Source organism: Podarcis vaucheri (assembly GCF_965113315.1).
Source record: "Podarcis vaucheri genome assembly, chromosome: 7".
Lineage (NCBI taxonomy): Eukaryota > Metazoa > Chordata > Lepidosauria > Squamata > Lacertidae > Podarcis > Podarcis vaucheri.
Window position 1 is genome coordinate 28,589,428 of NC_138765.1, and position 14,284 is coordinate 28,603,711.

General features: G+C 44.9%; 1 protein-coding gene across 1 annotated transcript in view; it reads left to right on the plus strand.

The window, feature by feature from the left end:
* The first annotated feature begins 10,594 nt into the window (after positions 1 to 10,594).
* Positions 10,595 to 14,284, plus strand: part of SLC9A1 (solute carrier family 9 member A1) — a 71,256-nt gene continuing 67,566 nt past the window's right edge. Inside the window, exon 1 of the mRNA XM_082231555.1 lies at positions 10,595 to 12,005. Within this exon, the coding sequence (XP_082087681.1) occupies positions 11,660 to 12,005 (346 nt within the window). The 5' untranslated portion in view covers positions 10,595 to 11,659. The remainder of the gene's footprint in view (positions 12,006 to 14,284) is intronic.

Genomic DNA, 14,284 nt, shown 5'->3' on the forward strand with positions numbered 1-14,284 from the left:
AGGAGGAGGAAATCTTCAGGGCAGAAACCCGCCTTCTCTATGAAAGCCGCCTGGGGGAGCTTCGCGACTAATTTTTCTTTTCTCTTTTTCTTTTGCTTGTAGTACTATGCAGGGTTACCTAGGATGTGAGTTCTGTTGAACTCTGTTGTGTTTACTTTAGAGTAGACATGCGTCGGACGGCAGTGCGAAAGTTTAGAACCGTGGTGTTCACTAGGAAATTGTAGGTGTCCGCCGGAAATGCTTTTTTATTAAAAAAAAGTCGTAGGAATTGACTTTTTTGTTTTAATTTTTTAAAATTTACTTTTATAAGAGAGAAAGCAAGAGATGAAAATTTAAAAGATTAAAAGCAAATTGATAAATAGGCACATAGAATAAGTACAGTTACATAAAGTCCATGTCATGCAAGAAAAAAGTGGCAATAAAAGTTGTTTTCACATGAAAGAATATTAGTGTTATTTGATTGCCAAGTATAGTTCCAGATTTGCCCGGCTTGTGGCAAGGCTTGTATTGAAAATGATGCTTCTTCTGTATATGTAATGAAGGAATGCCAAATCATAAAAAAGTATCTGGAGATTCTAATCCCTGTCAAAATATCAAATAATTTATACATTTCTCCACTGTAGCTATATTGTAGAATGAGTGTTACTAATTATCCAATATAACATTTGAGGCTTGAATTACTATTCAAGCTGCCAAAATAATATCCAGGACTAGTTATTTTGACAATATATCTACATTTGCCTCATAAAAAATCAGTAACATTAATCTTGGACAGCAAACAATAGTTTATTCAGTAATATGTATCATTTCTATCAAAATTAAATCCCAAAAATCTTGCATCAACATACATTCCCAACATAAATTGTAATGTGTACCAAGTCTTTTTAAAGATGGATAATTTTTAAAAGAGCTGATACAATCGCATTACAGCTCTTCTGGAGGGGGTTCTGTGTTAAGCTGCAGTCCTTTTGCAACAAACTCTGAGGAAGTCCCACATATTCAACTTATTTCTGAGTATACATGTATAGGCTTCATATGACACCATCAGACTTGGACTGAAGAGAATCCAAAGGATGACTATAGAAAACAGTAACAGAGTTGGGTTACCAGTGTGGCACCTGCAGGCACAATGGCACCCTTGAAGACTTTGCCTGATCATATATTTGTAGAGTTGAAAAGTATCCCAAGGGTCATCTAGTCCAACCCTGCAATGCAGGAATGCAGAGCTCACTCAGATAACTCAATTTTAAATAAAAAAAAATGTGGATCTTGAATTGAAGTTGTGCCCTGCAAAGTAACACTTACATCTTGCATTGCTAGGCTTTCCAGCCTGAGTTTGTAATAGCATCCCTTATTTTCCTTTTTGTCATATCTGCCTCTCATCTCATAACAGCTTGCCATGCAGCTGATGAAATGGTTCATGAAAGTCATAGTCACGACTCTATTGGGCCCCCAATATCTAAGATGGGGTGGGAACCTTTGGACCTCCAGATGTTGCTGAACAATTCCCATCAGCCTCAGCAAGCATGGGCGATTGTCAGGGATGATGGAAGGGCCAAAGGTTTCCCATCCCAGATCTAAGACCATGCTTTCACACCTATCAACTTGCATGTACCTTAAGGTCAGTGAATGAGGCCTGACTGGTGGTCACTGTGCAGGATGAGATGCAAACCACTGGGACCCATGAAAGGGTCTTTTCAGTGGTGGCTCCACATCTGCGGAAAACTTTCTCTCCCAGAGATGTGTTTAACCACGCCATTGCTTTCCTCCTGAGAAACAGGTGGAAAAGCGCCTCTTCCAGCCAGTTTTCAAATGATGATATCAGTGACTTAAAACAATTATGAACAATTTGATGGTACTTGTACCAATTCAGCTCTTTTTATCTTTTCCATTTTATGCATATTATGTTCCGTATGTATGTCATGTTGTTTGCTATGCTGCATGCAGAGAAAAAAACCTTGTGGCCTTTGCGCAAAGTGTGGTATAGAAATGTATCAAAAAAGAAATCAAATACTAACTTTTATGGTGCTCACAGGACACTTCATTGTTTTTGCATAGAATTGGACTGCACAGCTGTAATCCTTTGTATTTTGAAGTACGGCCCATTGAACCTGATGGTATTTACTTCTGAATACACTTGCATAGATAGGACTGCTCTGCATGCATCTTATAGCAAACACTAAACAGTCTTGTGGTACTTTACAACGACCAGTGCATGTATAGATTTGCTTCTCTAAATTTGTTTCTGTCTTTTATATTTTGCTGCTATCATGATTTCTTTTTGTATAAGTAGTTCTTAACTTTTTTGTTTCTCACATTGAGGAGCTTGTTTTGAAGCTGAAAAGCAAGTTATAAAACAGTTCAAAAGAAGAAAAACATCAGGTGTGAAAATACCCAAGGTTGACACTGACAGTATCTGGCTTTTAAATTGATCTAGCAGAGAAGATGAAAGATTTGCCTCTCCCTCCAGCTCAAGAACTAGAAGAAAGCAAACAAAAGAGCTCGAGATGTTTACTTTGAGCCTCATAAGACATTTTTAGCCTTTGAACCCTTACTGCTTTCTGCTGTAGATTTAGGCCTCATTCTCATGACATGGTAAACCAAACTATGGCTTACCAGGACCTTATAAAACTATGGTCTCCCAGAAAGAAGTGTGCAGCCACTTGGCTCCTCCCCAGTGCTTTTCAAAGTATCATGTTTGCACTAAGCAAAGGTTTGACTTATCTTATTGTCCTTGCAGCAAAGCCCCTTGACTTCAATAGAGCTTACTTCTGAGTAAACATGCATAGGATTGATGTAAGACTGCAGCACACCAAATGAGTCAGAAATAGAATCAAAGCATCTGAAAGATTAAGAAATGTATTGCAGCATAAGTTTATGTGGGCAATCCACTGCATCACATACATCTAAATACAGTAAGTGGACTCTCTAGTCCATGATTGCTTGTGCCATATATTTGTTAGCATTTAAGTTTTCTCGAGAATCCCTACTGAAGCTGCAACAGGCCATCACAATTACCCCTCTGATGTTTTGTACGTCAGAAATATAGGGCAGGTCCACACCATACATTCAAAGCAGAGCTGTAGCTAGGTTATATTGCGCCCCTGGCCGAACTGTCCAGATTGCGCACCCTAGCCGCTGACAAATTAGCTATTCTTTCTGCCTCTCCTCCAACCCCCCATTCAATTCACTCTCTATTTAAAACCTTTTATTATGAGGCAATAATCAATATTTTTTATTTATGGACATATTATTAGCCAATTTTGCACACCCCCCACCTGTGCCCCTGGCGGGGGCCCACCTGACCACCCGCTAGCTAAAGCCCTGATTCAAAGCACATTCAACAAGCATTTAAAATATGTGACTTCTACAAAGAAGCCTGGGAACTGTAATTTCATCCTTATAGAGCTCCAGTTGCCAGGACCCTTAAATTACAGCTCCCAGAATTCTTTGGGGGGAAAGCCATGTGCTTTAAATGTATGATGTGGATCTACCCATAGTCTGACCATATGGACACTAGTCAGGTCTAGAATGAGGTGGACTCAAGTCCATAAAACTAGGATATGTTTGGTTTAATAATAGTGTTTTATCTTCCATTAGCATACATATTCGAGTGAGACCCCACTCCCACAAAACACTCTTCTAGCCTGTGTCTGAATTAATTTATTTAAATTCCAGCCCCACTAGATTTAGTGGAATATACTTCTGTGCAAAGAGGGATGCGGGTGGCGCTGTAGTCTAAACCACTGAGCCTAGGGCTTGCTGATCGGAAGGTTGGCGGTTCGAATCCCTGTGACAGGGTGAGCTCCCTTAGTCTGGCGGGAAGGTAAATGGCGTTTCTGTGTTCTGTTGTGGTTTTGCCAGAAGCAGCTTAGTCATGCTGGCCACATGACCCAGAAAAACTCTGCAGAGTCATTTGCAACTGGACTTAACTGTCAGGGGTCCTTTACCTTTACCCTTTTTACTTCTGTGTAAGTGGGTTCAAGAGGCTTGTAACCTTACAGTATGGATGCTTTTTCAGAAGGTAGCCCAATCAAATTCAGTGCCATCTATGTACATGGAAATGCTTCTAGGATTGCAATCTTAACATTACTGGTGAAAACCCCTTTTCTTCTTGTACATCCAATTCTGTGACACTTCTAGATTGAACGGCAGTTTCTGTGTTGGGAAATTATTTTTTCTCCAGAGGGTGGCAGCATTTTCAAATGGTTCCTTCACACTCTCCTAGCTCTGTTAGTTCTTACCTTGCAAACCAGGAATGAAATTGTTCACAATATTGTCAAAAAAAAAACCCCATTCTGCAAGTAACATGGGCATCTCTTGGCTAGCCGCCGCGACATCACAATGCACTTTGTGTTTGCCTTCCATTGCACTTGATTTGCAGGCCTCAGTTAGTGCAGAATGCTGCAGCACGATTGCTAACAGGAGTGAAACCCCTTAAGGCTGTAACACCTCTGCTCAGAGATTTGCACACGTTGCTCAATTGCTACTGGGTCAAGTTCAAGGTGTTACTATTTGTATATGCACCCTCAACTGTTTTAATCTGTGGAACTGGCACTGTTACAAATGCCACATACAGTAATACTTGCCTTGCAATTGTAGCAAATCAATCTTTTAGTGTGGCAGCAGCTAGATTTTGGAACTCACTGCCTATTGACATTCAGTTATGCACCTTCACCACATTATTTACAGTGCCTGCATAAGACATATTTGTTTAGGCAAGCCTATCCAGACATACAGAAGAGTGTGTGTGTGTGTTAGCTATGATTTTATTCATCTTTTGAATGTTTTAAAACACCTGCTTTTAATTGGATTTTTTTAAAATCAAGAATGTTAATGTTTTATTTTATATTTTTGTAACCCACCTGGAGGTTTTCTTACAATCAAGCAGTGTGTAAATTTTGTTAAATTAAATAAATAAACCACTGCAGTGCCTTTTGAAAAATTAAAACCAGAGGTAAGAGGAGAGAGGACTGTAGTGTGCAGGGTGTCCCTGTGACCTCCTTTACAGGAGACCTCCTCTGCAAAGGGCTGTCTAGTTCGCCTGGTTTATATATATATATATAGGAACTCAAACACCAGATTCTGCTCTGTTCCAGTAACAAGAAGCCGAAAGCACCAGCCTGAAGATGACGAGTGAGACCTCGTCGAAACGTCGCACAGACACCCCGACTCTTACACGGGAAGACACCCGAAGACACCAAAACCTGCATTCCTGTACCCGTGAAAATCTACGAAAGCATATATATATATATATATGTATATCTATGTATGTATATGTATATATATGTATTTGCTTTCGTAGATTTTCACGGGTACAGGAATGCAGGTTTTGGTGTCTTCGGGTGTCTTCCCGTGTAAGAGTCGGGGTGTCTGTGCGACGTTTCGACGAGGTCTCACTCGTCATCTTCAGGCTGGTGCTTTCAGCCTGAAGATGACGAGTGAGACCTCGTCGAAACATCGCACAGACACCCCGACTCTTACACGGGAAGACACCCGAAGACACCAAAACCTGCATATATATGTATGTATATATATTCATAAGCAGGGCTCTGGGATAGCTCATTCAGTAGAGCATGAGACTCTTAATCTCAGGGTCAATGGGTCTGAGCCCCACATTGGGCAAAAGACTCCTGTATTATAGGGGGTTGGACTAGATTACCCTGGTGGTCTCTTTGAACTCTACAGTTCTATGATAAGGAGGGCGAGCAAGTGCCTTGGGATTGCCCATCATCAGCTCCTGGACAACAAAACTCATCAGGCACACAGATGACCTGTCTTCTCCATTACAATGAGATGCATTTCTATTGAAATAATCTAAAATTTTGCATCTGTCCATATAAATTAGAGTATGCAGATGTTATGCAAAGTTGTGTCCTCCTTTGGTGATACTGTTCCTCTTCTGGGAGTGGGGAGCCACTGTAGAAGAAGAAAAAGAAGAAGGGTTTGGATTTGATATCCCGCTTTATCACTACCCGAAAGAGTCTCAAAGCGGCTAACATTCTCCTTTCCCTTCCTCCCCCACAACAAACACTCTGTGAGGTGAGTGGGGCTGAGAGACTTCATAGAAGTGTGGCTGGCCCAAGGTCACCCAGCAGCTGCAGGTGGAGGAGCGGAGACACAAACCCAGTTCCCCATATTACGAGATTACTGCTCTTAAGCACTACACCACACTGGCTCTAGCAGTGTACGGGGGTGGCTTAACACACACACACACACACACACACCTGTGGTCTCAACAACCCCTTCTCACAGGCCCCAGCGGGCTGGGGTGGGGCAGGGGGTGGGGCGCTCCTGCTGGCTGGGGGGGGGTAGCAATTTTTATCCGGACTACAGCAATGGAGAATAGTGTTAAAAAACCTCAGTTGCTATGTTCTCAGTGAAAATCCATCACCTCCCCCACAAGTCCGATATTAATTTAAGTAGTTTGTATAAAAATAAAATAAAAAGCTAGACATGAGGTTAGAAATGTCCATTACATACCTGGTCGATGCCAGTGCTCTAAGGCATAAGCACAATCAGCCTCAAGCATCAAGCTAGATTGGATAGTGCACTTAGATTTTTTGATTATGGATTTAATGTTTTTATGACACCCCCCACCCTTTAGATAGTAATGTGTAGTACTTCCCTTACTTCCAAGTGCCTTGCCATGTTGGGGGCCCCTCCTGCTCATTCTGCTGAGTGTGGCCCTAGACTTGGGAACATCATAATCTGCCTGCATAGAAAGTCAAACCCGTAGTCCATCCAGCTCAGCACTGTTGCCGCTAACTGGAAGTAGCTCTCCAGGTTTTTTGGAGAGGAATTAATTTCCCAGCCCTGTCTGGAGATGCCAGGGACTGAACCTGGGACCTTCTGCATGCAAAGCATGTTCTCTGCCACTGAGCTACAGCCCAACCCCCTTGAAGTCCTTCCTCCTGACAGCACCACTGTATTGGATTCCCAGTTTAAAAATCTTTGTTCACCCGGAAATACTATGCCCTAAATGCCACACAGAATTCCCTTTTCATGCAAAGTGGATCAAAGCAGTAATTTCTTGTGGTAAATTCCATGACAATGCCAGCATTTAATAGAGATTTAGCCTAACACCCTGGGGAAAGTTCTGACTGACCGCAGACAACCAACCACACGCTGAGATGTGTGTGTGTGCATACATCTGTATGTGTGCAAATGAATGCACTGCAGATTTATCGAGAGCCTGAAGCAGAGAATTATTGCAAAGTACTTTGCCCAGTGCTGTAAAGCGTTATTATTATTAATGCCCGTTTAAAGAGGGACAAAGCTGTTGAAAACTCCAAAGGTTGCAAGCTATTGTACAATTCGTTGGGCTCAGTGAATGATTCAAGGTGGATGTAATCCTACACACGCTTAGAGTAAAGGCAGGCATAAGCAACAAATTATTCAGTGCTATATGAGCCCAGCTTCACAACAAAATTTACCCCGATATGCCAGTCTCTCCTGGCTGGGTCTAGGGTTTTGGAGGCCCTCAGTGGGCCCCATTAACTAAGAAGACATGGGGTGTGCAAGCTGAGAATCTTCTTAGGCCCTGTTCAATTTCCTTGGAACAGAGTATGGAGTGGGAATACTAAGCATGGATGAATGCCCATCCTTGTGACCTTACCAGAGCTGACTTTACATGGAGTGAATGCTGCCTTATGCCTATTGGTTAGGCTGTTTGTCCATCTAGCTCAGTGCTGTTTACTTTGACTGGCAGCAGCTCTCCAGGATCTTAGGCAGAGGTCTTTCTCACCACTTGTTACTAGATATATTTAACTGGAAATAGTGGGGCTTCAACTTGGGACCTTCCTTCTGCATGGAAAAAACCATGGTGCCATGACTTGCTGCATGTCCTCTCAAGCATGAGACAGAAGTGTGTATTCATCACTACCAGTCAGGCTGGTTTAGCTGATCAGCAGCAAAGCATTGCCATGGAGGAACTTTGATAAAGAAGTGGGGGGCAAGGCCTCATTCTTGTTCCGCCTCTCAAAATGGCCTGCTTCCAGGTTTCATTGCTTGCAGATGCTGCTCATCCACATTCCTCTTTAGCTTCAGTGATGGGCCAAATTCCATATCTGAGATGGGCAAATCTGACCCCGGGCTACTAGTTGCTGACCTCAGATTGAACCAAAATAGCTGTTAGGCTATCGAAGTCCACTTAAATCAGGATATTTGAATCCAAGATGCTACTTGGGCTGAAGTGAGTCCACATACACAATCTTCTTTAGTAAGTCAGTGTGCTGGTAGGGAAACTGGCATCCACATAACTAAACTACTGTATTTTTCGCTCTATAAGACACAACAGACCACAAGACCCACCTAGTTTTGGGAGGAGGAAAACAAGAGGGGGAAAAATTCTGAATTTCAGAAGCCAGAACAGCAAGAGGGATCACTGTGCAGTGAAAGCAGCAATCCCTCTAGCTGTTCTGGCTTCTGGGATAGCTGCGCAGCCTGCATTCGCTCCATAAGATGCACACACATTTCCCCTTACTTTTTAGGAGGGAAAAAGCGAGTCTTATAGAGCAAAAAATACGGTAACTTAATGTGGTTTCATATACTGTTCTGTACTAGTGTAAGTTGAAGCTACAGATAGCAGTGCTCGCCCATAGAGGTTTGGTGATGTACTTACAATGTACAAATTGCCTCCCAAATATTTACATTTCACATCTCCTCCTCCTGCATTCCTATGAGGTTGTTAGATGGGGAATCAAAGACACAAGGATGGTTCTGCCATTGTATTAATTGAAAGGAAGGGAACAACAATTTGCCCTCTGCTGTCTGACACGGCAGAACTAAGTTCTAGTGGACTTACATTACCAGGATTGAGTATTCAAAGAAAGCTCTTAAACTGCATGAACAGTTTTGAAAATCACAGGCTGTGTTCATGCTACACCGCTAAAACACATGTTGGACATCTTCTTTCCCTCAAAGAATTCTGGGCATTGTAGTTTACCCCTCACAGAAACACAGTGTACAGAAACCCTTAACAAATCACAGCACCCAGAATTCTATGAGGGAGGACAGCTAATTCTCAAACAGGAATGCAGAAATCAATTTTGGTTTCTCTCAGTTTTAATTTTTTCCAATCTTAAGTTCAGTTCTCCACATTGGTTTTACCACTTTTTTTTAAAGTCCTCATGAAAATTAATTGGCATTTTAGTGTGAATTTCTCCAAATACACACATGTGTATAAGCAGTTCTATCTAATATGCAATTTGTTGCAAATCCATTTCCCCTAATACAATGCATTTTTGTACGTTATTTCCATTAATATGCATTTGTACAGGGTGGGTGCCCAGGGCATGGTCTTGTGCATGACATAGGCCTGAGATTATTTAGGAGGAAATGTGATCTAGAGATTTTGTGAATGTAGACAAAATAAAGCAAAGCTTTTATTTTTAAGATATTAAAAAATGGGGTAAGGACAGAAGATTTGAAACCCAGGACAACAGAACCAGATCTTGGAGTTCCTGGGCCATTCCCTAACAATGGCCCCGGGAGTAGTACAGTGGTACCTTGGTTTGCAAACTTAATACATTCTGGAAGTCTGTTCTTAAACCAAAGCATTCTTAAACCAAGGTGTGCTTTCCCATAGCAGCGGGGGACTCCGTTTACAAACTGAATACACTCAATAGGAAGCGAAACATGTTATTATTTCAAGGCAAAGTTCACAAACCAAAACACCTACTTCCGGGTTTGCAGTGTTCTTAATCCAAGTTGTTCATAAACTAAGCTGTTCTTAAACCAAGGTACCACTGTACAAATGAAATGTAGCTGCCAAGATGCTGGGAGGAACAAGATGGTCAAGCACATATTGAACCAATCCTACATCAATTTCATTGATTGCCAATTTGTTTCGTGGCTCAACCTAAGGTCCCATTGTATTATACATTTAAAGCAATATCCTACCACTAAAGTAGGATATGCTAAACCACTCTGTTTATTGTTTAATGTCATATGTGGCTTTAAAAGCATAGTGCAGATGGGATCTTAAAGCTCTAAATAGCCTAAAGCCAGGTAATCTGAGGCTTGCCCTCACAAACCTATCATCAGCATCAGAAAACCTTTCTTCTGACTTTCCATGAGTTAAGATCAGAACCAATAAGTACCAGGAACAGGACCCTCTTGGTGTCGCATTGCAAACGTGGAACTCTTTCCTTGCAGATATCTATCAAACCTCTTCCCTGCCATTTTAGGCTGGCTTTGAAAAACCAGCTTATACTATCTGGCTTTTTATGATTGGTTTTATTCTGGCTGCCTTGCGGTTTTTTCATATGTCCGTTTGCTGCTGCTGCTATTTTTAAAATGCAGTGTGCACCTGTGCTATTTGAACGATATCGTAGCAAGGTCTCCTTGGGATATTCTGTATATCCTTATCCCTGAACCATTTTTGCCATCGAACGGGTTTTATTTACTATGCTCTTGATGCAACTGTAGCTACTCTTCAGAAAAATGCCCTCAGACACTTTTCGTCGGCTCTTTTCCTGGAGAGACGCCGGGAGCGTAACGCCACCGCGCATTGTTATTCGTACTACGCCCTTGCGCATGAGGAGACCGGGAGTCGAGTCTCTGCCCGCAAGGAGCTTCCTATCGACCGGCCAGCTCTTCCTCTTCTAGGGAAGGCGGGAAGGGAGGCAGGAGAGGAGGAGGAGCTCGCCCGAGGCCGCGCGAAGCCTCTCCCGGGCTGAGGCGCCCTGCTCTCGCCCGCCTCTCCTTCCGCCCCAGGAGGTGGGCTCCCCGCCGTGTAGTGCTGCTCCCGCCCGGAGGAGGCTGCCGAGGCCCCGCCTCCTCGTCCTCTTCCTCCTCCTTCCCCGTGTCCTTGTCTCGGCGCTGGCTGAGCTGGAAGAGACGGCGGGAGAGTAGCAGAGCGCGAGCTGAGCGCGCGCGCCGGGGAAGGAGGAGCCGGGCCGGGCGGAGCTGCCGCGCTGCAGTACACGAGGAGCCGGAACACGCACCGCTTCCTCCTCCTTCCCAGCTCCCACCGGCGGATCCTCTGCCCCGCCGCAGCCGCCCGGCCTGCCTGCCCGCCCGCCGGCTTCCCCGCGCCAGAGGTTCCTCCTCGCCCTGCGGCTGCGCTCCCTCTCGCGCTCCCGGCTGCCTCCTTGTCCGGGTCCGTGCTTGCAGCTGCCGCCGCCGCCCTCTTCCTTCGGCTGCCTCTCGCCTGGGCACCTGGTCCCGTTTTCCCCTCGGGCGGGGGGCTCTTGCTGTCGGCGGCTGCCTGCTCCTTCCTCGCTCTCAGACCTTGCCTCTCTTTTCTAGAGGGCACCCCAGGCGCAGGAGCAAGATTTTTGGGACTCTTCCCCCCCGCCCAGAAAAGCCGCAGGCTCTTTCTCTCTCCCACCCCACCCTCGTCCATCCCTAACAGGAGAAGAACGCAGCTGAAGGAAAGCGCCCCCTGACCTTATTATGAGCGCTTTACCACACCAGTCTCCGTTTAGGTTTTCCATCTGGACGCGGGATCCTTCGGTGGCCGCGTTTTATTTCTCGGACTCCCGCTTCCTCCTCTTCCTCCGCCAATGAAGCATCTCCCTGGAAGCTGTGTCCTCTGACATTTCCCCCCTTCCTTCAAAGAAGCCACGGCGGCCGCCTGCTAAGGCCAGCAGCTCCTCCTGGGTGCGTTTCCTTTCATCTTTTTCGTTTGGAGTGGGAGAGATCAGGAGGCCCAATGGGGGCGAGGTTCCTGGGGGCTTCTTGCTCTTGCCGGGCTTTGCCCTTCCTGTTCTGCGCAGCGGCCCTCCTGGTGCTGCTGCCGGGCAGCACCGGCAGCGTGAACCCCGGGGTCACTCAGCAAGTTTACTCCCCGGAGCTGAAAGCGGCGGTCGAGAGCATCACCACTGCTCCGCCGGTGTCCCTAGACAGCCACCCTGAGTCCAAGCACCCCAAGAACACTTCGGCCCCCGGAAAACACACGCACCAGAAGGCGTTTCCTGTCCTGGGCATCGACTACAAGCATGTAAGGATCCCCTTCGAGATTGCGCTATGGATCCTGCTCGCCTGCCTCATGAAACTGGGTATGTAATGTGTCTGGTTGGTTGGTGTGTGTTTGTGTATGATGATGGGTCTGCATTTTGTATCTTTTTGCAGAACCAGTACTGCCAGGTGCAGTGGTGGACCTACATTTTGGAGGCCTTGAAGCTTCAACTGTTATGAGGCCCCCTTCACAACCAGCGACAGGGTCTGGGCAACCACTGTTTACTTTCTTCAGTGCGGTTGTTTACAACCTCTGTTCTGCTGACTCTCAAACTTTGGGATTGTTGAAATATATATAACAACCAATTAATCAATTCAAGTCATGCTTTTAAAGCAATGTGGACTAAAGCCATTTCTGGGATCCCTGTGGGAATCGGGGGCCCTGAAGCTTAAGCTTCATTAGTTTCATAGTAGATCTGCCCCAGCCAGGTGATTTTAGATTTTCAATTTAAGATCTTGCTGGGTGGGTGGGTGTGTACTTCTCTTCCTAGGTGGTAATGTGTCTTGCTTCATTCACTGCAGAAGGTGGTAGGGCTTGGGGACCCTCCCTCTCATTCTTCTGAGTGGGACCCATGACTTCTTCCCCCAAGGCTTGCCCTGATGGGTACCACTGATCTGAAGCATTGCAGGGCTGCATTTCCCTGAAGCTGCTACTCCCTTCATACTGTTTAGGCCGTTCTGAGACACTTATGTGACTTAACCAGAGGCCAGGCAGAATGCTTAGTTGTTTGTGGAGTGGTGTACTTCTCTTGTGATGCTCTTTATGTACATGACACATGTTCACATGTGGTGCTTGCGTAGGAGCAAAGCGACTGATACTCTGCAGGGTCACATCTGCATACTAAAGAAGGGAAGTTCCCATGTTCTCCTTCAGGATAAAACTCCCTTGTGGTATGTGCTATGTATTATCTGGCCCAATGTAGTTACATGCAATATAAGCAGTGTTAGAAACTCAGATATATACCTAAGCTGGGTGCCAAATGGCTCCTTAAACCGGGGTTACAATCGCCAAAACGGAATGTCTTGTTGCCATTTTGGGGCCAGACAGCTCGAATGTCATATTTTTCAATTTGACTTTTTGGTTCCTGAAATTTGTTCTGACTGTGCAGATAAAATATCACAGAATTCTACAGGATGTGTTGTTAATGTGTGAAAGCAGGCAAGATCCAGTGATCTCCCATGCATGCACCTCCAGATGGTGGAGATGTCAGGTGCCTGGGCATATTCACTTAGTCTCTAATGTAAAATGTACCTGGTACCTGGCAAATTTCAAATGCTGATTAAAAATGAACAGGTTCCTTGGTCCTGGGTTTTCAGGGAAAAGCCTTTCCAAAGGGTTTGAATGGTTAACTTGACTGTGGAAGGTCTGTAGCTCAGTGTTGGAACCTTCTGCATTCAAAGCGGATGCTCTAAGAGATCCCTGGCATCTCCAGGTAGGGCTAGGAGGAACTCCCTGTCTGAAACTCTGTGGAGCTGCTGCTGGTCAGTGTAGATGTTTTTTGGCTAGATGGACCAATGATCTTATTTTGATTTTGCATAAGGTAGCTTTCTTGTATTCCTATGTTGCACTGAAGACAGTAACAATGATTGTGTTCATGGTAGATCCAAGTCCCTGAAGACAATCTGTGGACAAAGGTGAAGTTGCTCAAATATTGGAAGTGGGTTTGTAGGCCACCTGGTCCACCCCCTCTGCTTGATGCTTGACAGTGCTCTTGGAAACTCCAGGCGAAAGAGATCATACACAAAGACAGCTTTCTGTTACGCCTTCCTTCTTTTTTCTTCTGAAGCCAAGGCTGACCTTCCTAGAGTCAGGGACTAACTTAGCAAGTAGTATCCTAAATGGATGCAGCAAAGGATTTTTTATGCAGCCCTGCCCCCATTTATAGAAGCAGTAGGGAGTATTTTTCTGCCTGAGGGCTACATTCTCTTCTGGGCAACTTTCTGGGGGCCTCATGCCAGTGACAGAGCCAAACAGAGAGGTATGGATCTTTGCATTTTGCCCCCTGGCCCAAGCCTCCCCTTCCCGCATGTGTGGCCCAATTTACATGTAACACTTTGCTGCAGTTAATAGCTTTTCAGGGTCGAGAGGTTTGCTAGTGCACGCTGCCTGATCCCTCCTGCTTAGCTCGTTCCCTGGCATAAGCAGCAAGCCTCAAAGCCTCGTCTCATTATATGCAAACCAGGATCACGGTTTGTGTCTCCTGGCTGAACTGATCAGCAGGCCAAGGACAAATTATTGTGGTTTGTTCCCAGGTTCAGGCCTAATGAGAAGCTAACACTTCATGGCTTGTTGCTCATGCTCACGCCTTGGGAGGAGTGA